Below are 26,779 nucleotides of genomic sequence, written 5' to 3' on the forward strand. Positions count from 1 at the left end.
GAAATGCAAGTTCGGTCGTCGCCAACTCACTATTCTCGGACACCTCGTTGACGCTTCTGGTGTACGCCCAGATCCCATCAAAATTCAAGCTGTGAAGGACTTTCCTCTTCCAAGGTCGTCGAAAGATGTGCGCAGCTTTGTCGGCTTGTGCTCGTATTTTCGCCGTTTTATCAAAGATTTCGCCGGCATCGCTCGTCCCCTCACCGATCTTCTGAAGAACGACACCCCCTTTACCTGGGGCCCAGCTCAAGAGAACTCATTTTCATCCCTCGTCCATTTGCTGACCACTCCGCCCATCTTAGCACATTTTGACCCCTCGTCTCCCACAGAGGTTCGCACGGACGCCTCCGGATATGGCATCGGCGCCGTACTTGCCCAACGTCAACAGGGTCAAGATCGAGTCATCGCTTATGCCAGCCGCCTACTTTCAGCCGCAGAGCAAAATTACACCATTACTGAGCGCGAGTGTCTTGCCCTTGTCTGGGCAGTGGCTAAATTCAGACCCTACCTGTTCGGCCGTTCATTCGCTGTTGTCACCGATCACCACGCTCTCTGTTGGCTGTCTTCACTAAAAGATCCCACCGGTCGCCTTGGTCACTGGGCATTGCGCCTCCAAGAATACTCATACTCCGTCGTGTACAAGTCAGGGCGCCATCACCAGGACGCTGACTGTTTATCCCGATACCCTGTGGAACCACCTGACCTAGAGGACGCTGAGACCCTGCCCTGCCTCTTAGCTATCTCCGATCTTGCCGATATTGCCAACGAACAGCGCCACGACTCATCTTTACGTCCTATCTTTGATGGCATCCGTTCTGCAAACCGATCTCCGTCTCTGAACCTTTATGTGCTCCAGAACGGCATTTTGTATCGCCGAAACCTACGCTCCGATGGCCCTCCGCTCCTGCTCGTGATACCCCAACATCTACGCTCTTCTGTCCTTGAAGAACTGCACGACCTGCCGACAGCCGGTCACCTTGGCGTGCCCCGCACATACGCTCGGGTGCGGCATCGCTTCTTTTGGCCTGGTCTCTATCGTTCCGTCAAGCGTTACGTGGCCGCTTGCGACCTGTGTCAACGTCGGAAAAGGCCCTCCACTTTGCCTGCCGGTCTTCTGCAACCCATCGACGTACCTCCGGAACCTTTTCACCGTGTTGGCCTCGACCTTCTTGGCCCTTTTCCGACGTCCCTCTCCGGCAACAAGTGGATCGCTGTCGCAACTGATTATACGACTCGGTACGCCATCACGCGTGCTTTGCCGTCCAGCTGCGCTACCGATGTTGCCGATTTTCCTCTGCAAGACGTGATCCTTCACCACGGCGCCCCTCGTCAACTGCTCACCGACCGCGGCCGTTATTTTCTATCCAGAGTAGTTCACGACATTCTTCGTTCGTGTGACACGCAGCACCAGCTCGCGACAGCTTACCACCCACAAACCAATGGGCTTACGGAAAGGTTCAACCGCACGCTCACCGACATGTTAGCCATGTACGTATCGCCAGACCACCGAGATTGGGACGCAGCCTTGCCTTATGTGACATTTGCATATAACTCTTCCCTTCATGACAGAACAGGCTATTCTCCTTTCTACCTTTTGTTTGGTAGGCATCCCACCTTGCCTTTGGACACACTCTTGCCGCCTTCTTCAGCCCCCACCACTGCTTACGCTCGGGATGCCATCTCCCAGGCCACGCTGGCGCGCCAAATAGCACGTAGTAGGCTCCAAGCCTCTCAAGTTTCCCAGAAGTCAGCCTACGACCGCCGTCACCAGGCCGTCGAATTTACCCCGGGATCACTCGTCCTTCTCTGAACGCCCTCTCGAAGCGTCGGTCTCTCCGAGAAGCTCCTTTCGCACTACCGTGGCCCTTACCGTGTCGTGCGCCGTGTTACCGACGTGAACTATGAAATTGCTCCCCTTGAAACCTCGCCATCGTCCTCTGGCGCCACCACCGACATCGTCCACGTCTGTCGCCTTAAACCTTATCACGACGCCCATACGTCGCCGCCCTAACGCCGAGACGGCGTTTCAGCAGCCGGGGGTCCTGATGCGGGTAGACGACGACCACAAAGAGCGATGGCACGAGTGGGAAGAGTAGAAGAGGACAACGAAGTTCGGACTGTGTTCTCGCTGCCGCTCGCAGCTGTTCTTGTCTATTTGTAAATATCTGTAAATATATTCTTTCCCGCAACAATATCTATGAAGGGGAGTTGATGTGGGACTGTCGTAACTGTTTGGCCACAAGAGTAGCTACTCTCGGCGAGTCCGTAGGTGCCATTGTATAATATCCACGAAGGTAAGGAGCCACGCGGGTTTCCTGGAGGCAGATTATATCCGGGGGTATAGGAGACTTTTGAATGAACATAAGCAAGGAACTGTCCTTATTTTTGAAAGTTCTACAATTCCATTGCCAGATTTCTAAGTGCTTTTGTGCTTGTTTAGGGGAGGGGGCCTTCTTGACTGCTAGCAACGCATTCACAATCGCTGACGTCAGCGACGCTTGTGTGTCTTCTGTTGACTTTGGCCCGGGGGTTGTCAGTCAGTCCTGCGCGTTTCCTGACTCCCTGCGTGAAGACTTGGATTTTAGAATTGAATTCTTCTTGCACAGCGGAAATTTGCTGTTGCATCTGGAGGGATTGTTGTTGCATTTGTTGTTGCAGAGCTTGCATCTGAGCCTGTATTTGGACCATAATTTGTTGGAGAGTTGGTTGTTCAACATTTGTGTCAGGAGGAGGGCATTGAACAGAGGCTTGGGGAGTTGTGTTCTGCGTCTGAGGCCGTAGATTGCTAAGGTCTTCAGTTTCCATACTTGCTGGGGCTGGTAATGCTTGTACTGGGCTAGGTGTTGCTGAGCGAGAGCTAAGAAGTTGGTGGACCTTTTCCTCTAACCTTTGTATGCGTTGGTTTTGCTCCGCTATTTTTGCTCTGAGCTGTTTGTTAGTATTTTCTAGCTGTTTGCAATCCTGGCATGTATTAGTATTGTTTTGAGCAGGGGAGACGGCAACCTGAGACCAGCTTACCCTTTTGTCGGGGGAGTCCATTTTCTTCCCTGGTGGAGGTCCTTGGCCCTGGCTGGTTTTGGTCTCCTGCTTCGCCTTGTCTTGCTTGTGTTTTGGGAGGGAAAGGTCTCCTGGCCTTGACTGGGACCGAGAACTAGATCGCCCTCTGGATCTGGATCGGGAGCTGGAGCGGTCGGTATACTCGGCCTCCTCGTCTTCCGATGAGAACCACCTGAAATCTCGCTTGGACTTGTCGATTCGGCTGAGCCTACCTTGCTTTTTGGTGTTTTGGGGGGAGGTGGGAGGAGTAGTGTTGGTCTTCAGACGCTGTTTGCACTCCTTGGATCCCGTTGGGTGTTTTCCCTTGCAGATAGCACACTTTACTGTGCAGGGATGGTCTTGCTCGGGGTTGTGTTGGCCACAATTCTGGCATACTTTGATGTTGGGGGTCGGGCAGACGTCCGATCTGTGCCCCAGTCTCAGGCACACATGGCATACTTGTTGGGTAGGTCTGAATGGATAGCAGGCCATCTCACCCCCGTAATATATGACATAGCGGGGAATGATTGGGCCGCGAAACGTAATGACCGCTGTTTTGGTCTGGCCCAGCATGCGGGCTTGTAGTACTTCTCCTCCCTGGGTTCGGACACGGAGGTTGGCCAAAAGTTCGGACGGTGTTCCTGGGTCAACTCCGTGAATCACGCCCCGCACGACGTCTTCCGGCGCTGCCACATAAGCATTGACGTGACATTCCTTGCCCCCTAGGACCAGCTTGGTTATGCAGCGGAGAGCCTCAGCCGTGGAGCCCATGCGAAGTCTCACCAGGAATTTGGTGTGATCGCATTTTTCCCGGTCGTTGCAGGCAGCTACGATGGCTCGGGAAAACTGGAGGGTCGTATATTGTTTGACTTCTAGGCCTTTCTTTGGTCGAATTATTACCTTCAAGTCGGCCTTGGGTAGCGGTGGCAGGCGTCTGCGCCTCGGTGGCGGTTTTCTCGGTGCCACATGGCATTCCGGCTGGGGAGTGGTAATTGGTTTCACAAAGGTTTTCAACAAATGAGCTGCGGGGACATAAGGCGTTCCTGCGATGACGACTGTTTCCCCTCGTGCAAGCTTCTTCTGGTTACGTTTACACATATGGAGATGCCAGTTGGAGTTGGGGTCGTCGGGCGTCCACGAACGCACCCCTTCCGTCACTTGAAGATTGCTGTTGGTGGGGTCTACATCCATTCCCTGATAATTCTGGACGTTCAGGTGGTCAACGGAAGGCGGTTGGAGTCCGCTGGGACCAGCTGTCGCTTGGGTAGACGAAGCCATGGGGTTCGGTCGGCTGCGTTTGGACACACCACGCACTGGCTAGGGAGCTAGGTAGCTCCTAGGGAAATCCTAGGGAGCTCCTAGTTGCGTTAGGCCTAGCGCGCCTCCCGCCGCCTCGAAACTTCAAGTTCATAAAAGAGTCCGAAAAACACTCACAGACTTGATTGTCGTCTCGATGGAATCCGGAAGGCTTTATAAAGGTCCTCGAAACAAAATTCGGGAATCCAGGGGAGGACTTTCACAGGATTTCGGCACTTTGTTGCGGAGCCCATGCGAAACGCGTCCGCCCCGCACGGCCCCTTAGCGGTCAGACGGAATGGTAGAAATCGTCATACGGAACATTTAACCAGCGGTGTCCTGGAAAACGGAACCTGCGAATACAGCCAGAATTTGGAATACGACTAACGCGTCTCTTGCAGCCGTCACAGCTGCACAGGTATGGATAGATGTGCAGTCGGCGTCTACTCGGCCGAGTACAAGCGCTGGCAGCACACCTGGCGCCTGTGCTCGCAAACGAAAACATTGTCACCGGCGAAGCATGTCGCTGGATACCCTCTACGCTGCTGCTGAGCTGGTCGCTGACGAAAGGGAATGTGTGTGTTAGTGTGTGGTCACTACCCTTTTGTGAGATAAAACATACCCCCATTCTGACAAATATGCCACACATACGGTCAGATACGTAGGCACTGTCGAGAAAAGGGACCATTACCGTATTGCTCTCAGATCATCAACGTAAAATTCGCGCAAAGGCTCGGGTTACTCAGCATTAAGTGCTCATACTATTCTGACGCTGCAGTTGGGCATATCGTTCACTGCCGCAGAAGTTGCGAATTTGTTAGCGCGAGTCCAGACCAAGAGTCTTGCGAAAGCATCTATCTACCTGTGTGTTGGAAACCAAATATAGGGCGAGAGTTTTCTTCGGGCCAGGAAGCAAGGCCTGGCCCTTCAACATGTTGATGAATTTCGTGTTTTGTATAGCGCAACTGCATCTTGACGGCTGAAAGTGCCTTCGGGAAGGCACGCCAGTGACCGAAACTTATATTCAAGTGTTCGGCAATGCGTGTGGAGGAAGGCAGTGAAAAGTAAAAAAAAAGCGTGTATTGCTTCGAAAAATATTGCCAGGACTTTTTTGCTCGGCAGCTTTTATAGCCTGGACAAAACTCGTGCAGGCTTTGTGACTGTGCTTTTATCTTTGTCTATCAGAGCGAGCGGCTTTAAAGAAGTGTACCAGACCCTTCACTGCATGCAGCCGTGGCAAAGAAAAAAGTTGGAAATACCCACTATTTGGATGAGGCAGCTGTGCGCCTCATCCCATGCAGCGAAGAGCAGCAGCAGTTGTGCATGTTGTTGGAGGGGTTTTGTGACTTCTTCGACAGGGTAATATATATAATGCAGGGAAAGTGGGGAGGCTGACATTAAGATTCGCCTTGTGCAGGCTGGCCGGCGTGACACCTCACCGGGTCGGGTCGTGTAGAATACCATCGTCGCGTGGACAGCGGCGAGGAAGAGGCGGTACTTCCACATCCTTCGTTGCACTACAGGGTGAGTGATCATTGAGAGAGAAGGAAACTGCCAGTGGCCGTGGCGCAAGGTTGGGTGTTCAATCCTTTCAATGGTAGTCACAACTGTTTGCAAAAATCTAGATGCGAAAAACACCCACGCGCTGAGGCGGAGCGGTGGTACTGATTTGCTTTCCGCCAGCTTACCTGCTAAGAATTATGGTAAACTTTGACCAGTACGCTGAAGGCACTTGGCGCGAGTAAGACAGATAGCAAAAAAAGGCGTGACATTTGCAAAGAAAGTACGGTTGTCATTCATTCCATCATCTTTGCATTCATTCCATCAATGCATATTTTCCTTTCGGGCGGATGCCTTGTTATTCTGAAATTCCTTGGTGACACACTCGTAGGTGTGCTGCATGCTTAATTTGAAAGAATTCGATTAGCATTAGATTAGCTTTATCTGGCGGCGACAAAGAAGAGTACCAGATCCTTCCCTGCATGAGCAATAAAGATAAATGCGCAGAAGTTAGTGGTAGATAGCGTGATGAGATCTTGCTGCAGGAAACATTCGGTTCATGAGTTGTTAATAATTAGACGCGGAAATTACACTTGGTCGTCAAAATAGCTGTGGACTTCGATATGGTACATGGACGACGTCAGAATAGCCGCGGACATCGATATAGTACGTGGACGTTTTGCTTTCTTATTGCTCCAGTGAGGATCGCCGCAGTGTAGTTAGTTTCTCTTTCATTCTCCGATGCATTGTTTTCGAGGCTACTATGGAGACTACCGCTGTTTCGATGTGTTTGGTCGCTACAAGTCCCTTATGTATAGGATATATCTTTCTTGCGACGCGATGATGCAGGTCGGCTTGCGGCGCCCCACCGCTACTCTCTCCGGAACATGACGTGGGCGGAGAGGGGCGTGCCACCGCGTGCTGCTGGCGGACGGCGTCGCGCCCGATCGCGTCTTTCGGCACGAAGCTGCAGTACGCGGACGTCCTGACAGCAGCTGCCGGAACGGAGGTAGATCGGGAACGCGGGGCTATAACGTTTGACCTGAAACGAAAGCGAAACCTTTGGTTTCTACTCCACCCTGGGGGATTCCCCTAAAACATTTGGTTAACACTGTTCCCACTTCGAGTAATTGATCAGATAGCTGTAGCCCTACCATAGGCTTGCCGTCCCGGTTAGCTCAATTGATAGAGCGACTGTTCCGGTGAAGCGGTGGTCCCGGGTTCGAAAATCGGACCGGGACGAATTTTTCTTAACTGCGATCTGCGATGTTTCTGAGAAAGCTATATAGCCTTCCTTTGTAGCCGTATGGCTGCGCTTTGGTGGACGTCAATGAGTAATTACTCCCTTATTACGAAAGCGAAACCATTGCGCGTTTGTAGCCTCGATTCAAGAACCGCTATGAAAACCGGAAGTCGTTGGAATAACCGCCTCGAAGAATTATCCTACAGCCACGCCGCGGTGGCTCAGTGGTTACGGCGCTCGGCTGCTGACCGGAAAGACGCGGGTTCGATCCCGGGTGCGGCGGCCGAATTTCGATGAAGGCGAAATTATAGAGGCTCGTGTACTGTGCGATGTGAGTGCACGTTAAAGACCCCAGGTGGTCGAAATTTCCGGAGCTTTTCACTACGGCGTCCCTCATAGCCTGAGTTGCTTCGGGACGTTAAACCCCAATAAACCAAAACCGAATACCCTACAGGCGGATGGAGTAGGGTGTCTACGAAGTTACATTTTGTAGCCTTCTGTAGCGGGCGGCTGCAGTTTTGCAATTGCTACTGGAATCTTGGGTGTATTAGAACGGATGTATTTAAAGCACGTCTGTCCGTCTGTCTGCATTTCCTTCTTGTTCCAAAAGGTACGAACTGCACCGCTATCGATACAGAGGAATACGTGTTGGGGAAACTGTAGGCCGTTTGAATCAAATGGCAGTGATTTATCTCTAGCCGAATACATGGGTTCGTATACGATGCACAAAAAGTTAGTTATTTTGGTGACTTTTTCCAGAGCCGGAGTGGCTTTTCTCTGGATGTGGTACCTCCCGGCCTTCTGCATTGCGGTAGGACAGGTGGCGTCTGACGGTGTCTTCTGCTGGAGTGCACGTGTGAGTTCTACTGTCTCTCTGCAGCGGAGCACGCAGTCAGGCCGTTTATTCATCCACTGTAAGTGACCGGATACCTATAGCTGCTCGGGATATGTGCGGACGCGTGTGGAATACTCGCTCGTTGGTACAGACAGCTGTGTTTCTTGTGTTATCGGGAAACTGCCTCACACTATCTGGACGCTGTAAGATTTGGCATACGCAGAAGAAATATTCGGTATTACGTTATCTTCAAACTCCTGCTTGAGCGACATTGGCTAAAAAAAAAGATTTTTGGCCACCGCGCTGACTGCTTTGAAGGAAGATTTCGGAAGACGCTTCCGAATGAGGCGTCCTAGTTCCACCAGTGGTTTTTGTCTCGTCCACGCTTGTCTTCCTGAATGGTGGCAGTGTTTCGGCAACCGCAGCCCCTCACTACGGCGCCCCTTATAGCCTGAGTCTCTTTTGGGCATTAAACCCCCGTAAATAATTTATTCTTGTCGCTGAAGTATAAATGCTCGCTCATTTGCACATACCCCCGTAATTTTTTTTTGTCTTGAGGTGAAATTTTTTTAATACAAGACACCGTAGCGGATTTTCTTTGCGGAAGTTGCTTCGAAGGACAATGGAAATAATTGGGCATCAATGTGATCTTCTTTTTTTTCAATGTCAATGAAATTCTGTCAGCGCGAATATGCGCCGTGCTTGAATTCTTGACGTTTTTGGTCCATTCTTATTACTTTTGCGAAATCCGATTTTTCTCAATAGTACAACATAATTAATGCTTGCATGGAACGGCTAGATTATTCTAAATATAGTGTGCTGGTAATCGGGTTACACATTTTGTGACAGGCAGTGGCTAGTTAGAAAGCACTGTCCGCTGCGGCTTCCATGCGAAGCAGGTCAGGCTTACCAACGCCTAGCGAGCAGTTCGCTGCCAGCAAGCGACAGGCAGCACGTCGCTGCGAGAAGCGCCTCACTAACGTGGGTGCAATATATACGCTTGCTTCTGAACTACACATAAGTTTATATATTGCCATTTCTACACATGGAATTATCAATATATCGAACTACTTCGTGACCCCTTTCGAGATTGATATAACTGGTTCGATTGTATGTAAAACGTTTTGGGCATCTGAGATCAGTTATCGGATGAATGTTTATTTCACTGGATTTAATTACCGCTTCAGGGATGGGTGTTTTCGGAGATTTACAGCTTGAGGAGTCTCATAAGTGCTCCACTCTAAGACAGAGGCAAGCCATGCAGTCGAGTTAGTTTTGGAAAATACTGTACGTTTTGCTTTATGGGGGTTTAACGTTCTAAAGCGACCCACGCTAGGTGGTAGTAGAACTTTGTTGAATGCACTGGGTTGGGTTGTAGGGGAGAGTGGAGGGTTTCAGCACTCCCTTGCCTGGGTGGTAGTCCTTATTCCAGGACGCCATTGGCCGCAGCTGCGGCCTTCGCTCTTTGAACCAGAGCCCTGTGGGACTCCAGGCCTAAGCAATCGGACAGGGTCGCCTCCAAGCCCTCTCTCGTTGGCTGATTTATTCTTTATTCCACGATTTTTCTGTCAGGCCCGAACCACGTTATATGCGTCGGCCCACGTGTCACAAAATTTACACGACCCCCAAAGAAGTCGGGTCTGTGTGTTTTAAAATCGAGGGGCTTAGAAATGACCCCGTCTGCAGCCTTCTGAGGTGTCGCTTCCCCGTTTAATCCAGGCCCTTGGCGGGCTCTGTGAATGTCTGCCTGCACAGGAGACCCGACAGAGTATGGGAATTCAGTGGAACTCTGTGTGCAGCCTCGTTCATTTCTATTCCCTGGTGTCCGGGCACCCATACCAATAGATTTGTTCTCTCGGCTGAGCTATGTTGCACGTTTGTTAAAATGTTGCTGGTAAGCGGCGCTATGTGCATGGTGTCTTAGTGAACGGCTGCCAGCGTTATCGCCACTTCCTCGGCTAACGCAACTTTACTCTTTTTCACCGAGAGTTCATCCAACTACCTTCCCCTAGGATGAAATACCGTACAAAGCTTATCGGAACTGCTGAACGTAAAGAAGGTCGAGGGCGTATCAAGCTGCATTTTGCAGCTTTCGTGTGTTTGCATTTAACTGTTAACCAAAAGCTTTACAAAACAACGTATCAAATATTGGGCTGTTCGTACACTGCTATTAAATGTTGAACAGGTGTAAAAGTCCAGTGTGTGCATTTTACTTGTGTATACCCTCTCTGGGCATGCCTTTATACACGCGCTTTTCAGCTTCAATATCGCTTGAAAGACGTATCGTTACACATCTCGACTCTAATTTAATAGTACTTGAAGGTAAGGACATGATTTTTCATACTAACTGTCGCGCAATATCTTTCCCACATTCACCAAACAGCTGATACCCGAGGATCTGCTGGCTAGTCGTGAAGTGGTCACAGGAGAGCAACGCAGGACTCCAAGAAGTTTGCCGGAACTCACCCGGCTGACTGACCAAAGTCTATTTGGACATTCACCCGGTCCACCTGGACGAGGAACTCGGGTCAATCATCGCCCGATTCATCGAGGTGACGACTTCCCTCCAGGACTTCTCTTGCATCCTGATATATGGACCTTCCGAAATGACTGCTGGCTCCTGGTGGCAGTGACGGTCCCAGAGATTGGTTTTAGGGGGGGGGGGGGGGGACTTCCATGTATTAAAAAAAAATAGAAACAACAAATTTTCATTTACATTTTACTTGTACACCAATTTTTGTGCGTTTTTTGTTGAAAAATAAACGGCGAAAGATAGTTCACCTCATAAGTAACACAATTCCTAGTTATTCCGCTGATTTCTATCTTTACTCTCATTTCTCTTCCCCATGCTGTGCACAGAGGAGGGCTCCGTGCTCCTTTGTTGGGCGTAGGCGCTTTTGTAGTGGCCTGCATACTGTGCTTTCGCTGTGTGACTGTGACATTGACTGTGTTGTAACTTTGTTTTTGTCTTCTTTTGTTCTGATTGTTTTTACTTCTCTTATTTTCGTTGTGACCGGCACTCAGTGCTTTGTTTTGACTGTTACGGTGCTATGACTTGCTGTGACTGGTTTTCTCACTTTTTTATTTCGCGGACTGCACGCTGTGCTTTGGCTGTCTGCCTGTGTCTGTAACGTTGGCTGTGATGTGCGTTTGTTTCCTCTTCTTTTGAGTTTTTATTTTTTTTACTACTCTATATTTTTCTTTAAATTATTTTTTCCTTTGGAGCATTTACTTCTTTTTCATTCATCTTGAAATGGCGTTCAACCTGGGAAAGCGTTGCAGGTCCGGGCGCCCTCTCTCTTTCTTTTATGTTTTTTTACCTTTTCTGAAAGGAGCAATAAAAGGGTAAAAGGTCGTCGGATGAGACGGATATTCGGCCCCGTTGGGTCCAGGAAGGTCGAAGCACCTGTCCGGGCATTTCACGAGCGCGGTTGGCGGCCTTCATTACTCAGTTCGGGGAAGGGCCTTTGTTCCGCCCTTGGTCCCCTCCGACAAGGCTGCTGGTCAGCGCGCCTTGTGAAGCCAACAGAAGCGATGATCCCCACGTTGGCGTCGCTGTGTCTTATGGTGGGTTATTTAGTAATGATTTATTTTAAAGAAAAATAAAAAAGGTTTGGTTTATTGGGGTTTAACGTCCCAAAGCGACTGAGGCTATGAGAGACGCCGTAGTGAAGGGCTCCGGAAATTTCGACCACCTGGGGTTCTTTAACGTGCACTGACATCGCACAGCACACGGGCGATGTCAGTGCACGTTAAATAAAAAAGGTGAAAGAATGTTGGCGGCCGCAGCAATTGCTATCTTATATCTTAGGAACGCGAGCTGCAGCCGCTGCGTTTCCTAGGTTCAGTTTCTAGGTTGCTAGGTTGAGTGTTTGGAATTACTATGTATATTATGTATTTTGTGTTTACTATATATTTTGTGTTTACAGTTTCTATGTATACTGCATGCTCTTATCTTCGTACAATTTTAATCGCAGCTTTGTATTATTTCTGCTCTTATCCGTTGCCAAGAGAAAACAAGGGGTAAGAACCGTTGTCAAGCTGCTCGAGAAGCAGCTTTTTGTTCTTATCCTTGCATTTATTTCTGTATTGAAAGAAATGCTAAATAAATTGATTTGAATTGATTTGAGTTTCCAATCGCGGCCAGTCCGGTGCCAATGCTTCTTAGCACCCTTCGCTGCATCCGAGGTCTGACCGCAGCCACTGCAGGGTCTGAGGGCCGAGGGTTAACTGTGTTGTTCATAGAAGGTTGCGGCCAAGTACTACACCTGGGTAGCCAAATCCTGCTCTGGTGAGGAAGTGCGTTGTCAGGTCTATTCACCGAGATGAGGCCGCACCCCAGGCCTGTTCGTACAGTTCCATCGACACATGCAGTGCCCTATTTCTAAAAAAAAACATCCGGTGGAGAATTGCGAATGGCGGAGACCCAAGGGGTGGAGGCCCTACGTCTTGCTAGGGCTAAACCTGAGCGCGAGGCCCAGAGTCTGAGCGTCACGAAGAACGCGGCCAACAGAGTACAAAAAATGCAAAAAGTAAAGTTCGCGCCGCTCGCGCGCAAATTTCCTGGCTCTGTTCGAAAATAAGAGCCCGCGAGCGGCCAGTATGCAAAATCATTTACAGAAAACAGCAGATTGTACGTGCCGTCCCCTCTCAAACTAACCCCGCGCGCGGCATGGCACCAGCGGCCGGGGTGGGGCGCCTGGCCGCGTACCGTCCGAGGTAGCACCCACGGAGCGTTCCTGCCGCGCGTGCGCTAGCTGGCGAAGAGCAAGCGTGAAGCCCGCCTGCTCGACCATGGTGGGATAATGACATGAATGGGTGGCTCCCCTCCGCCCACGCCGGGCCGGGACACCACGCCGGGCCGGGACAAGGTCACCGTCAAACTTTTGGCGAACCTTCCTGATTCAGCGTACCAGTGCCTTCTAGAATACATCAATGCGATATGGAGGGGGGAAACCCCGCTCCTCATTGACTTGAAAGCGGCCCTTGTCACCTTCATCCCGAAGGCCGGGAAACCGATCGACACGGACAACCTCCGCCCCATCTCTCTCACCTCGTGTGTGGGCAAATTGATGGAGACGATGGTGCGGGATCGGCTGTCCGAGTACCTCGAACAACACAACACCTTCGCGGAGACAATGTTCGGATTTCGCCCACATAGATCCGCACAGGATGTCCTGCTCCAACTCGACCGCGAAATCTTGAACCCCATTACACACCCCCAAAACGACAAAATAGTCCTTGCGCTCGACCTGAAAGGAGCGTTCTATAACGTAACTCACGAGATCATACTCACACATTTGAGTCAAACTCACTGCGGCACCAATACCTTCAATTACGTTAAACAATTTCTCACGGACAGACTGTCTTACATCAGAATACAGGACGAAGAGCACGGACCTTTCCTGCTCGGCACGAGGGGGACTCCACAAGGCGCAGTGCTGTCCCCTCTGCTATTCATCATTGCCATGATGCGCCTACCCGCCCTACTGAGTGCGGTCGAAGGGGTCCAGCACGCGCTGTACGCCGACGACATCATCTGGGCTACGCAAGGACGCCTGGGGGATATGGAGACCAGCCTGCAAACGGCCGCCAGCATAGTGGACCGCTATGCTCGAGACTGTGGTCTGCAATGCTCCCCGCAGAAATCGAAATTCGTGCATTTGCGTCCCTCGCGCACATGCTCGACCCAAATCAATCTCTCGTTGCAAAGCGGTCCCATTCGCGAATCCAAGGAAATCAGAGTCCTCGGACTTTTCATACACAACCAGCGACGCTGCGACACAACACTCGCCAAGCTCCGGCAGGTGGGGGACCAGGTGGGCCGCATGGTCCGCCGGGTTTCCAACAAGCGCGGTGGGTTACGATGCAAAGACTCCTTGCGGCTGGCGAACGCATTCGTGACCAGTCGAATCTTGCATTCGACTCGCTACCTCCACCTGCGGAAACAGGAGGACGAGGCCCTCGAGGTCATCCTCCGCAAAATCATGAAACGAGCGCTGGACCTCCCGGTCTCTACCTCTACCAGCCGCCTTATGGCACTAGGGATGGTGAACACTTTTAGGGTGCTTCGGGAGGCCCACCTCAACAACCAATACACTCGTCTCACTCGTCTCGCCGCCTTTTAGCCCGACTTCACATCCAGCACACTCAATTCACAGAGGAGAGATGCCGCCTTCCCGTACACTGGAGACGCGCCCTCCACGTGCGGCCTCTCCCCACCAATATGTCCAAAGAGGATCATAATGGCAGGCGCTTGGCGCGGGCGGAAGCCTTGGACCGCCATTTTCGGAGTAAACCAGGAGTCTTCTACGTGGACGCGTCCGGCCCGGACCCCAGGGGATGGTACACGGCCGCGGTCGTCCACGAGGGTAAAACAGTAGACGCCCTTACTTTCAAGGCCCAGTCAGCAATTCACGCAGAAGAGGTTGCCATCGCGTTGGCAGCCTCTCACACCTCCTCCAAATACATAATCACCGACTCGCGAGGGGCTTGCCGTAACGTCACGCAAGGGTGGGTTATTCCCCTAGCTTATCGCATTTACCAAAATTGTAGCCGAGACTCGGATCCCGCGCACTGATCTCTCGTTTGGGCTCCAGGTCACCAAGGCGTCCACGGAAATGAGGCAGCTGACGCCGCCGCCCGCGCTCTCTCTCTCCGGGCATTTCCCACGGTACCCGACGCCGACCAGGACACTGATTTCAATCCGATTTATACTTTTAAAGAAATATGCGAGTATTACAAATCCACGCACCAATCTCTTCCCACCCCGTGCAAAGGGCTGGGGAAGGTCAACGAGCGGGTACTCCTGCGCCTGCTCACCAACACGATGTTGTGCCCGGCAACTCTACAACATTTCGATCCTCAATTCGACGGGCGGTGCTCACACTGTGGGGAGGTGTCTGACACTTACCACATGGTGTGGGCCTGCCAGCAGAACCCATCCCTACCCCCTATCCCAAACCCCACCCGAGAGGACTGGGAGACGACCCTGTCCGGTTGCTGCACCCTCGAGGCCCAAAGGGCCTTAACGCAGCGCGCCCGGGCTGCGGCAAACGCCAGTGGGGTACCTGACTAGGCATCCCACCTAGTGGTTGTAAGGGCGTGACCCCTCAAGTCACGACCACCAACACCTCTCCCTATGATTTAATAAATGTTTTCACCCCCACCCACCCCCTCCCTAACCGCGGCTGAATTCGCACCGCCGCCGACGTCGGCGCGCCGGAGCTAAAGGAAGACAACGATGGGGGCACGGCAGGAACCTGATACCTCGACAAGAATTTTACTCGTATAACCTCAAGTAGGGGACTACTTGACTCATAACAGAAGAGCTTTCCAATTCTACGTCTAAAATCATATCTCGCCCTGTGAAAGCACGAAAACAGACGTACGGGAAGATGTGCAAAGGCTTTTCTTTTTTTTTATTTCCCTAGAAATACACGGGAGCGCCGATGTCATAACACACTTTGCCACCCTACCCCCCACCCCCGGATACCTCATCTATACAGACTCGCAGGCAGCTCTGCGTGCCTTCCGCGAAACCGATCGGCCTTAGATGCCGCCCTCATAGCATTAAGCCCACGACCGGTGACCCTTCGGTGGATTCCTGGTCACATGGCCATCCCCGACAATGAGCTGGCTCACCAGCTTGCCTGCGATACAATACACCGGGCTCCGGGGATCCCATGGACGAGCCCACCGATGAAGTAGGCGGTCAGGGCTTAGAAACGCACTGTCGACGATTACTACACGCAGCAGAAATTGGACTTAGCTGATTTACGACAGCCAAACCCATCCTTATCGATCCGTGAAGCTCGCATTCTTCGCCGAATACAGTTTAATCTCCTACATACACCAGCCAAACTTTACCTGCACCGGCACACTCCAACACCTCAGTGCCCGCACTGTCCACACACACATGCAGACATTGAACATTGCCTTACACAGTGCCGCGCAGCCTTCCAGTCCCCCGCCTACCCTTTCCTCCCACCCCCACCGTGGCCCATCTGGCTCGCCTCCCTGGATCTGAACCTGCAACGTGCCCTCGGCGCCTTGGCCCATGACCTACTGAACGCCTAATAGAAACGATGCTCTAATAAAAGTGTCACACCACCACTACCACCTCGTTGTTGAAGCCATAGGCCGTTGGCGTCGCTGAAGCCATAGGCCGTCGGCGTTCCTTGTGTCCACTGGCGTGGACAACATTTTACACTCCGATAGTTTTAAGGAAAGTAATTGCGCATGATGGCTCCCTGAATATGTGGACGCCTGAAGCGTGCTTATAGGTACGTGGGGTGATGAGAGAGAGATGTGGGCTGCAAGAATTGATAAGGTTGTGCCAGAAACGCGGCGCTGAAGCCATAGGCCGTCGGGAGGAAGGGAAGGTAGGAGTGAAAGAAGAAAGGTTTGGTTTGGTTTGGTTTATGGGGTTTAACGTCCCAAAGCGACTAAGGCTATGAGAGACGTTGTAATGGAGGGCTCCGTAAATTTCGACCACCTGGGGTTATTTAACGTGCACTGACATCGCACAGTACACGGGCCTCTAGAATTTCTCCTCCAAAGAAATTCAACCGCCGCAGCCGGGATCGATGGATGGATGGAAAAAACTTTATTGTTAATAAATTGGTGTTCTTGACCCTTGCGGGCCACTGGGCGCCGTGGTAGATCCTTGGTCCAGGCTGCCGCACTTGACTGCGGCCATCGTGGCTCGGCACACAAGGAATCGTTGCGCTTCCTCGTCCTCGCTGGCCAGCAATTGCTCCCTCTGCAGCACATTCGGGTTGTTTATTCGTGGCTCTAAGTCTGCCTTAGGGCAGGTCCATGTGGCATGTTCTAGTGTAGGTTCACCCTGACACCACGGACATTCGTCTGCATATTGTGTAGGGAAAATCTTGTGTAGTTTGTGCAGGTGTGGGTAGGTACCGGTTTGTAGTCTGCGCCAGACTACCGCCTCCTCTTTGGTGAGCCTTTTGTGTGGGGCTGGGTTGCGTTTCCGCTGACCTGTGTAATAATCGAGTATTCGCAAGGGGCGCCTACACTGGCGCCAACTAGCGGTCAGAAAAGGAAACGCCACAGGGATTATTGCAGACGCCAACAGAGGCGCTGAAGCGGCTGAATGCGTTAGTGGCTGCTTTTGCGTTTTCCTGCCCGTTTTTACGTGCGTAACTTCACGCGATGGAAAGAAAATACAAGAGCAATCGGATGTGTTGCGTGCCTCAGTGCGTCAACAGAACTGTGAAGAACCGCGTAAGCCTCCATTCGTTTCCGGATGGCTCGCGATTGAAAAAGGAATGGATGGCCAAGCTGCGTATGGGTAAAGCGGTGACGCCGTCAATGAGAGTGTGCAGCGAACACTTCGTCGCCGGAGACTTCTTCTGGAGCACTACGGGTGAGTAAATGTGCACTTTTGTGACTGCTACGGTACAGCTTACCAGGGAAGGGTAGTGTAAAGCGCTGATCCTCGATCATTGCGCTGTAGCGTAGCTCGGGCCTTAAATTTCAGCTTATGCTGTCCTATTGGCAGTATGACTTGCAAAATTCAGTCGTTACTCTCTCGGTGACCTTTGATCATGTCAGCGGGTGCATGACTTGAGTTCAGGCTAACTAGTCTGACTGTGAATTTATTGCTTTTAGCTGCCGCGGTGGATCAGTGCTCATGGTGCTCGGCTGCTGACGCGAAATCGGCGGCCGCATTTCGATGGAGGTGAAGTGCTAAAGGCCCGCGTGCTGTGCGATGTCAGTGCATGTTGAAGAACGTCAAGCGGTCGAAATTCTCCGGAGTCATCCACTAACGCGTCCCTCATATCTTAAGTCGCTTTGGGGCATTAAACCCATGAGCTAAACTTACGCGTCTCTCGAAGCGCCAGAATGAGTCATACTAGCTCTACAGTTTCCTCCCTGGAGATAGGTTTTAGAGCTTCTACGATTTCTGCGCGACACGGAACTCCGCGTTCTTCGGCTGATATGGGCACAGACCATGTCCTACGAATGCTAACTTTTTAAAAATATATTTTCGTTCAGTTTTAAGTGTAGTTATGACGGAGTTTAAGCTGGTCCCACCGGCAGTCAGTGACCTCACCCTGATATCTGGGTGAAGCCAATGTAATGCGTTATTGTGTTTCCCAGACCCTCAGGTGTGGACGCCCGAACGAAAACGGCTAAAGAAGACCGCTGTACCTTCGCAGCGCCTGCCTGTCAGGCCTCATGACCACCAGAATTTGTCCAGGATTCAGGCAGCAGCAGCTCGCGCGGCACGGGCGTCTGCACGAACTCAGGAAGGTATGTTTTGGGAAACTTGATATGTTTTTTTTCTTTAAGGCGCAGACTTCTATTGAATGCCATATGCTCAGTGTGCACCTATTTTATTCTTCCTCGTAACACTGGGGCTTCATGAACATTTAAAATGAACCAAACAATATTTTTTCGATGCAAATGCCCTGGAGCAGTAGATAGCGCCGGTTGTCAAACTGGGTAGAAGTAGCATTGATATAAACTTCTAAAAGTGACATAAAATTGTCTACACTTAAGCTGGCCGCATTTTGGAAGGCGATAGTACCTTTTGTTTCAATGCACTGACCGACAGCAATAAACAGATCGTTCTGTGGTATGGAATAAAGTAGATCTTCAACATTTATGAAAAAGGCATATCCAATCTGCTCTCCTTTTAACACGCTGGCTACATCCAATGAATTCTTGATGGTAGAGGGATCAGAAAGAACCAGATTATTCAAGTGCCTAAGCATGAACCTAATATTTTGTTGCTGCCAGGTCCATTTCTCGCTGACAATCATCCTGAAGGGTGCACCAGGTTTATGAGTTTTCACCGCGAAGAACACAGACAAGGTGTTCACTTTTTTATTTTTTATTTGTACAAAGCTTGTACCATAGCTTTGGCTCGTAAATGAGAACAGCAAATAAAGCAGGCCATCAAAATACATGGCAGCAGTGCTAGGAGCTATAGAACAAATATCCCAGCTTCTTGACAGGATTATCAGATTCAAGTACATATGATGGAAGGAGGTTTCACTCCGTGACAGTCTCGAAGAAACTACCGGAACCTGTTTGTTCGTGCTAATTGAACGTTCATTTGCATGCCGTCTTCTACAGTCTACTGGTTCGACACAATGTTTTTTTGCCATGCGTGCACATCATGTCATATGCACAGGTGTGTACATTTTACACCTGCATCACATAAGTGGCTACTGTGACCTCGGTAGCTCAGCGCTTTAGCTACTACACCACCACAGTGGGCCAGGGAAAGCTAAAACGCAACAGCTCTAAACAAATGGTAATTTTTAGGCTGTGCTGTCACTTTTTCACAGGTGAGGGTTCTTTTGTCTTGTGCAGAAGCGTCCTTACCAAGGGATTCAGACACAGAGTCAGTGCCACTCGCCTTGCCCACTGAGGCGGAACTGGCTACCAGTAACATTACCAAGGTAAGCGTTGCAAATGACGTAGCCGCACTATGTGTTGTCATCATTCTATTGCTAATGCTTTAGGATCTTCTCATCATGCCTTGGCCACATTTGGTTTTGTGATGCAGATGGCTGACTCAGAAGCAGTGCCAGGTGATTCCTGCCTCAACAAGGCTTCAGTCGGGCAAGATGGCCACTTGGATTGTGCTGCTGCACAGAATGTGGAGGTGGCCGACATACTTCTGCAGCTCCAGGGGTGCAGCCATGTCGAAGATGTGCTTAAAAAAAAATGTTCTGGACAAAGGTGTACAAGTTAACACTGATGCCCTTGCGCCGAAGAAGGTGAAGTTGGTAGATTTGCTATCAACCAATGCTGCTGTCGTGGCCTTTACAGGAGTGAATTCGATGAATGCTCTGATGGCAATATCAGATGAAGTGGCTCGAATAGACCATTCGAACACAGCCATTCCTGTATTTGACCGCGTAGTGCTTGTGCTCACTAGGCTGAAAACATGCCTTCCTTTAGAATGTTTGGCCACGTTGATCGGCGTAAGCAGAAGGACAGTGGCAAGGCACTTCTACGACACACTGCGAAACCTTGCTGCCATTTTGGGAGCTGCTATTCCATGGCCTGAAAAGGATGAAATAAGAAAGAACATGCCACAGTGCTTTAATGACTACCGAGAAGTTCGCATTGTGCTTGACTGCACGGAAATTGCATTAGAAAAATCTCACTGTGCATCATGTAGGATATTGACGTACTCCTACTACAAAGGCATGCACACTGCCAAGGTACTCATTGGAGTGTCGCCTGCAGGACTCATCACATTTCTTAGTGATGGGTTTGGCGGTAGAGCTTCCGATAAAGCTTGTGTGGAGAAATCAGCAGTTCTCAACAAGCTAGATAGCTTTAGGGACGATGTAATGATCGACAAAGGGTTTAGCATAGATAGTCTATGTGCGGAACATGGACTCGGAATTGTGCAGCCCCCTTTCCTGCGGAACCAGGCGCAGTTCACAGCTGCCGAATCTGAAAAGACACTTAAAATTGCCAGTGCGAGGGTGCACGTGGAACGAGCAATCCAACGCATGAAAGTGTTCAAGATTCTGAAGGGGCCCGTTCCTTGGGAAATGGTGGGAGCGCTTGATCAGGTATTGATCACAGTCGCAGGCATTGTGAACCTTTCAACGCCTATTCTTTCTGAGAAGAGATTTGGACTGCATGTTAACTAGACCAGGCATGTCAACTGCAGACAGAATCCATTTTTTCTTTAATTCTATCAGAACTTCTTTATCACATTTGTGTCATTTTTATTTGGTTGGTTTATGGGGTTTAACGTCCCAAAGCGACTAAGGCTATGAGAGACGCCGTAGTGAAGGGCTCCAGAAATTTCGACCACCTGGGGTTCTTTGACGTGCACTGACATTGCACAGTACACGGGCCTCGAATTTCTCCTCCAAAAAAATTGTAAGAGAACGTCTGGGCAGGAGGAGCATACATAAATGTACATACGAGGTCTGTTAGAAAAGTATCCGACCTTTGACCGAAGAAAAAAAAATGGCATAACTGGAGCGTTGGAAACCTAATTACCTTCAAAGCAGTCTCCTTGGGACTCAACACACTTCTCCCAGATGTGCTGCCACTGTTGGAAGTATTCCGAAAAGGCCTTTTTCGGAATGGAGTTTAGCTCAGCTGTCGTTGCAGCCATAATGTCCTCTCTTGTCTAAAATCGCGCTCCTTTCAATGACCTCTTGATTTTGGGAAACAACCAGAAGTCGCAGGGGGCCATATCAAGAGAGTAAGAAGCTTGTTGAACAACAGGGGTCTGGTTTTTTTGCCAAAAAAGTCGAAGTGCGAAGAATGTTCGGAGCATTGTCGTGATGGATGCGCCAATTTCCTGTTGACCACAATTCCGGTCTCTTGCGCCGCACAGCATTACGTAGGCGATGGAGGACAGCCCTGTTGTACTCTTTTGTCATTGTTTGACCCTGGGGTGTGCGTACTCGTGGTGTGCCACACAGTGAGAGTCCAAGAAAGCAGTCTGCATCACTTTGACGTTGCTGAGCATTTGGCAGGCCTTCTTTGGTCTTGGCGACGTGGAATGCTTCTACTATGACGACTGGGATTTGGTTTCCGGGTCGTACCCGTACACCCAAGACTCGTCACCAGTGATTATGGTGTTGATTAAGTCGGGGTCACTGTTTGTGGAATCCATGTGTCCTGTGAGACTTCAACACGAAGCTGCTTTTGCTCAACCGTGAGCAGCTTCGGTGCGAATTTCGCCGCAACTCTCTTCATGGCCAAACCTACGGTGATAATGGAATGTGCAGAAAAACTGCTGATGTCCACCTCTTCCGCAATTTCTGGGATAGTCACACGATGGTCCCGCATCACCAGAGCGTTCACTTCGGCAATGACCTGGCCATTTCGGCATGTTGATGGTTGACCGGAGTGTGGCTCGCTCTCCACCGATGTGTGGCCAACTTCGAAATACAGTTCGACCTCTTTAGAGAGACTCCACAAGTTTTGGCAAAAGGTGCTGGAAATAGACGAACTGCAGCCTTCGTATGAGCCTGTCAATATGTTCGTCACATCGATGCACGGTGACGATTAGTGAGTGTGCTAACTTCAAATTGAGCAGGAACATCCCAAGCTGCACCTGTGAAAAATACGAATGCCTCTTGTTGATAACAATGTTTTCTCCATCTTTCTTTACATAAGGAAGCTTCCTTTATTCCACAAGATCTACAGCTTCCTTTGTTCTGCCAAGTACTGGGCTCTTTACTTCTAGGAGAATTGTTGGCACTCCCTTGGTGAAGACAACACTATCTGGGCTATACCCTAGCCAAGGCAAGAGAGGGTGCACAACCAGGCCAACCTTTGTAACTGAATTTTTAGTTTTACTTATGTAGTCGGCAATAGCCGGCTATTCGCTTGCTTTTCCGTAGCGTGTTGCCTGGTTGCCACGAAAGCTTTCGGCCATCATTACTGACATTTTGTCCTCCCAAGTGCGGCCATCCGTCGGAAGGAAAGTGAAATATGCGTGGCACCTGCTCCCGGTTATCCTGAATTTCCGCTCTTTGTGCCATATGGTGTTGTCTTGAGTCCGCGTTGCAGCCAAGATCTGCAGGGCTTCCTCCCGAGTCACCGCCACATATTTTCTGTAAAAATGCTGCTCCCGTTCTGTCAAATCTTGGTCTGACGATTTGCATATTTTGAACCGTTCCCACCTCTTGGAAACGAACATTATGGTACAGGAAATCAGTGTAGGGCCTCATGTCCTGGCACATCATATGGCTCAGCAATTGGTGTTCATCGTCACTTGGATCCGAAGCAGGTGACTGAGAGCTCTCCTGCAGCCTGCCGTGAAAGTGAAGTGCCAATGCACTTTCTGGCAGGGCTGCTATCAGTCTCTGCCTTATTGCTTCCTGCGTGTCTGCAGGCAGCTGTAGCCGTTGCTGGGCATTCACATGGCACAGTTCTTTCAGTTCTCTTGCGTGGTACATCGGTGATGCCTTCAGTTTGCCCCAGGCTTGCTTCAGGTCGGTGCACGTCAGATGCTCCAGATTGTTGATGCCAGTCCTGTGAATGAAGAAAAGCAAGTGATACTTCTGTAGCACATGTCTGCATAGCTGCCTTTAGATGTCTGTATTAAGTGCCACCAAGTATTTAATTAGCTTGCAGTTTTTCAAAGAGTGTTTTAATCTAGCTTCAATAATTTAAACCATGCACACAAAGGAACTTTTCATATTACTGTTCGGAACTTTTGTGATACTAATGCTAGTTAGCAGAAAGCAAGGATATTTTCATAAGAATGAAGAGTTTAGCTCTGTTGGTTGCATATGTGCTTTATTTATGTCAAACTGCCTAAGGTTGCATGAGTTGTTCTACATGCTCAAAGTGCCACTTCACACTTGCTCTACTGAGCTGTGCCTGATGAAAATAAAAAGATGAAATAAAAGCACTCTTGCCTGTTTACAAACAGCTACATTGCGACCATGTGTTTGCAGTGTTGGGAGTTTCCAGCCTTGCAGGAGCAGTGGCCCTGAAAATGAAGTGTGCAAACGAATTTCAATTTTCAAACGCAGCGATTATCAGTCCAAAGGATGATCAGCGTGAAGAAAACCTCGCATATGATAAGGCATTCTGTAATAAATCTGTAATTAATAAACGTTGATATAAAACGATGGAATATGTTGGTGTTAACTCTGCATAGACAAAAGCAGCGCCCGCCCTACATAAAAACATTCGCGCCTGCATGAGCACAAACTGTTGGGTAAGGTGGTCATGGATGATGTGCAATGCAATGACAGACACAGTACGACCGCTAGCATATTTCCTTGAGGCTGCTACGACGTGATGATGTCGCCGCAACGTCGAAGGGCTCGCGATTTCAAGAGCTCCGTCGGCGCTCGGGAGTTTACGCGCAAGTCAGGTCGGCGATGTTTGTCGACACACTATCAACAACTGTACTGACATCGTCATGCCTAACGATAAAAACATCGCTACACCACTGACGCTGACTGTACTTGCGACAGACCGCAGGCTTAACCGCACAGCCTGTCTAGAGAAACGATACTTTTGAGCGAGCCGAGCGTTTCATGCTGGCCTGTAGGCTCCGTACACAGTAAAACGTGTGACATACCTTGATGGAGCTGTCTTGGCTGTAAATGAACTCCAGTTCATGTGGTTTTTGCTGAACGTTCGATGTCTGCACGCAAAGTCCTTGTATTGTGACGGATCCAATGCTGGAAGCCTTCACGCCGCAGCAGATGACATGGCCGGCGTTGAGAACCGCTTCGCCTTCAATTAGGCATCGAATTCTTGTTTCTGCCGCTCCAATATGGTTCATGATGTCTCCTAGAGACAGCGACCTGCTGAATGGTAGCGACATCATAGCAGACTACCGAAAATCGGTTAGCACTACAACGCTACAACCTTCCGCGGCGCAGCTCGGCACACGACAACAATGACGACGGGCAAGGAGTATCATCCCAGTGACAGCCATGTTGAATCGCCTCGCGCGCCCCCTATAGGTCATGCCGGTTGCGGGGGTAACTGGGTCAAAGGTGCCTGTGGTGCAAAGTGCCGAGTCTGCTCGGTTGACGTACCCTCGAGCTAACTCGTCTGCTGCCACGTTTCCCCTCATCCCCTCATGTCCGGGAACCCACACTATACTATGTTTAGTGTTTATGTGTCTTCTCGTCGTGTATATAATATGATTGGCGATGCTGTCGATCCTGCGTCTTGTGTAGTTTCTACATGCTTGTTTGGAATCCGTCACTATAGTTAGGTTGTGTCCTGTTGCGTTGCCGTGCGCTATTGCCAGAGCAATGGCGGCTTCTTCAGCTGCTTCTATGTTTGGGTTGTTCATCGTTGCGCTGGTTATTTCTTGCTCCCCTTCGTCTGTTACAACGGCGATCGTCTTGCGGTGGTATCGGTACTTTGCTGCGTCCGTGTGGACTACGTTGGGATTGTCCCTGAGTTCCCTGGTGAGTGCTCGGACTCTGGCTTGTCGCCTTTCATGATGTAAATTCGGATCCATGTGTCGGGGTATTGGTCTTACCCGGATGTTGTTTCTGTCTTCATTATTAATCTGTTCCTTGTCTCTTTGTGTACCTATAGGTAGCCGTAATTTCTCCAGTAGGTGTCTTCCCGTTCTGGTTTGAGTGAGTCTGTCTAATTGCGCACTACGTTGCGCTTCTGGTAGTTCGTCGAAGGTGTTCGATACTCCCAGAGCCATTAGGTTTTCGGTTGGTGTGGACATTGGAAGTTTGAGCGCCGCTTTGTACGCTTTGCGTAGTATGGAGTCGATTTGTAGAGTCTCTTGCTTGTTTAGTTCGTGGTAGGGGAGGCTTTACGTTACCCTGCTCGTGACGAGGCTGTCTATGAGACTTAGGGTGTCCTGTTCTCTCATCCCCCTCTTTTTACTGCTGATTCTTCGCACGATTCTGGCGACTTGCTCTGTTGTATTCTTAATAGAGGCTGTGGTTTTGCTACATCGTCCTGTGTTTTGCAGCCACATTCCAAGTACCCTGACTTCCGTTTTCTCAGGTATTGTCTCGTTTCCGAGTTTCAGGGTGATTTGGAGTCGTATTTTCGTGTACCTTTTTTGATTCTTACGTAGTCTGATTTTTCTGCTGAGCACGATAATCCCCTGGCCTTGGCGTATTGTTCAATATGGTCGATCGCTCTTTGTAGCCGCTCTTGTTTAGCTGCTAGGGTGCCTGTGGTTGTCCATATTGTTATGTCATCTGCATACATTGCGTAGCTGATGTTTTATATTTCGTCCAGTACTTTCGTGAGTCCTATCATCGCTATGTTGAATAGTAGCGGTGATATTACTGAGCCTTGCGGGGTACCCTCTTTTGGCGCCGTGAAGCTCTCCGATCTTGTATCTCCGATGCCTATCGTAGCTGTTCGTTCTGTGAGAAAGGCTTTGACATAACGGAAGGCTCTGCTTCCACAGTTTATGTTATTGAGACCTTCCATGATGGCCGCATGTCCCACGTTATCGAAGGTTCCCTTTATGTCGAGCGCTAGCACTATGTGTTCGCCGCTTCTTGGTATTTCAGTGAGGACGTCCTCCTTTAATTGTAGGAGTACGTCTTGCGTGGACAGTCCCCTTCTGAAGCCAAACATGACATCAGGGTAGTATCCCTTGTCCTCCATGTAGTTTGTGATCTTTTCATTAATCACCCTCTCGTATATCCTCCCTAGACAGGAGGTTAGGGAGATTGGTGTTAGGTTTTCAATTTTTAGTATTTTACCCGGCTTGGGTATCATAATTACCTCTGCATGTTTCCATTCCGCCGGCACGATTCCTTTTTCCCAGATAGCGTTTAGGTACTTCGTAAGCTCGGCGATGGCCGTGTCTCCCATGTTTCTAATGGTAGCGTTATTTATTTTGTCCTTTCCGGCTGCCGTATTCTTTTTTGCTTCCCCTACGGCTGCCCTTACTTCCTCCTCGGTAATTGGCCTATCCATCTCGGGGTTGTTTTTGCCGGTGTATACTTTGGGTGCATGATTGTGCCGTAGCATTTTTCCCTCAGTGCTTGTGTTAGTTGGTCTTCCGTTCCAGGGAAGGTGTGGAGTAGTCTTTTCATGAACTCGCCGCTTTCCGTTTTGGTTTTTGTGGGGTCTATCAAAGCTCAGTATATTCCAAGTTCGGGCCATGCCTAGTGTTCCTCTAAGTGTTTCCCTGAACTGTTGCCAGTTTTGCGTGGCGATGTTGTCTGCGTGCTCTGATGCCGTCTTTGTTAGTTCTGCGATCTTCAGCTTGAGTTTCCTGTTGTGTTCTTGCTGCCTCTATCTCCTGATAAGGCTTCTTCGTGCTTCCCATAGGTGAAGAAGGTGGCTGTCTACGTCTGGGTGTTCTTCCGTGCGAACGATCATCTTCGTGTATTTTTGTCTGACCTTCGTAAGCTCCATGCACCAGTCTTCTATGTTGGTTA

The 26,779-nt window shown here is 50.0% G+C and overlaps 3 protein-coding genes across 4 annotated transcripts in view; all 3 read left to right on the forward strand.

Annotated features, from left to right (window-relative positions):
* LOC149347888 (uncharacterized) overlaps positions 1-26,779 on the forward strand; it is a 356,391-nt gene that overhangs the window by 92,778 nt on the left and 236,834 nt on the right. The window lies entirely within an intron of this gene.
* Positions 1-26,779, forward strand: part of LOC149347892 (uncharacterized) — a 72,209-nt gene that overhangs the window by 12,821 nt on the left and 32,609 nt on the right. The window contains exons 5-6 of the mRNA XM_089587738.1: positions 5,750-5,856; positions 6,682-6,841. The gene's annotated coding sequence lies outside the window, so the exon portion shown is untranslated. The remainder of the gene's footprint in view (positions 1-5,749; positions 5,857-6,681; positions 6,842-26,779) is intronic.
* Positions 19,514-20,561, forward strand: LOC149347893 (uncharacterized). Its single transcript, XM_089541646.1, has one exon. The coding sequence runs from the start codon at positions 19,514-19,516 to the stop codon at positions 20,555-20,557; it is 1,044 nt and encodes a 347-aa protein (XP_089397772.1). The 3' UTR covers positions 20,558-20,561.

This window comes from Amblyomma mixtum, chromosome 4 (genome assembly GCF_055824585.1).
Source record: "Amblyomma mixtum isolate Tamu chromosome 4, ASM5582458v1, whole genome shotgun sequence".
NCBI lineage: Eukaryota > Metazoa > Arthropoda > Arachnida > Ixodida > Ixodidae > Amblyomma > Amblyomma mixtum.

Coding starts and splice junctions, on each gene's coding strand:
- LOC149347893 (XM_089541646.1), top strand. CDS start 19,514: ATGGCCACTTGGATTGTGCTGCTGCACAGAATGTGGAGGTGGCCGACA.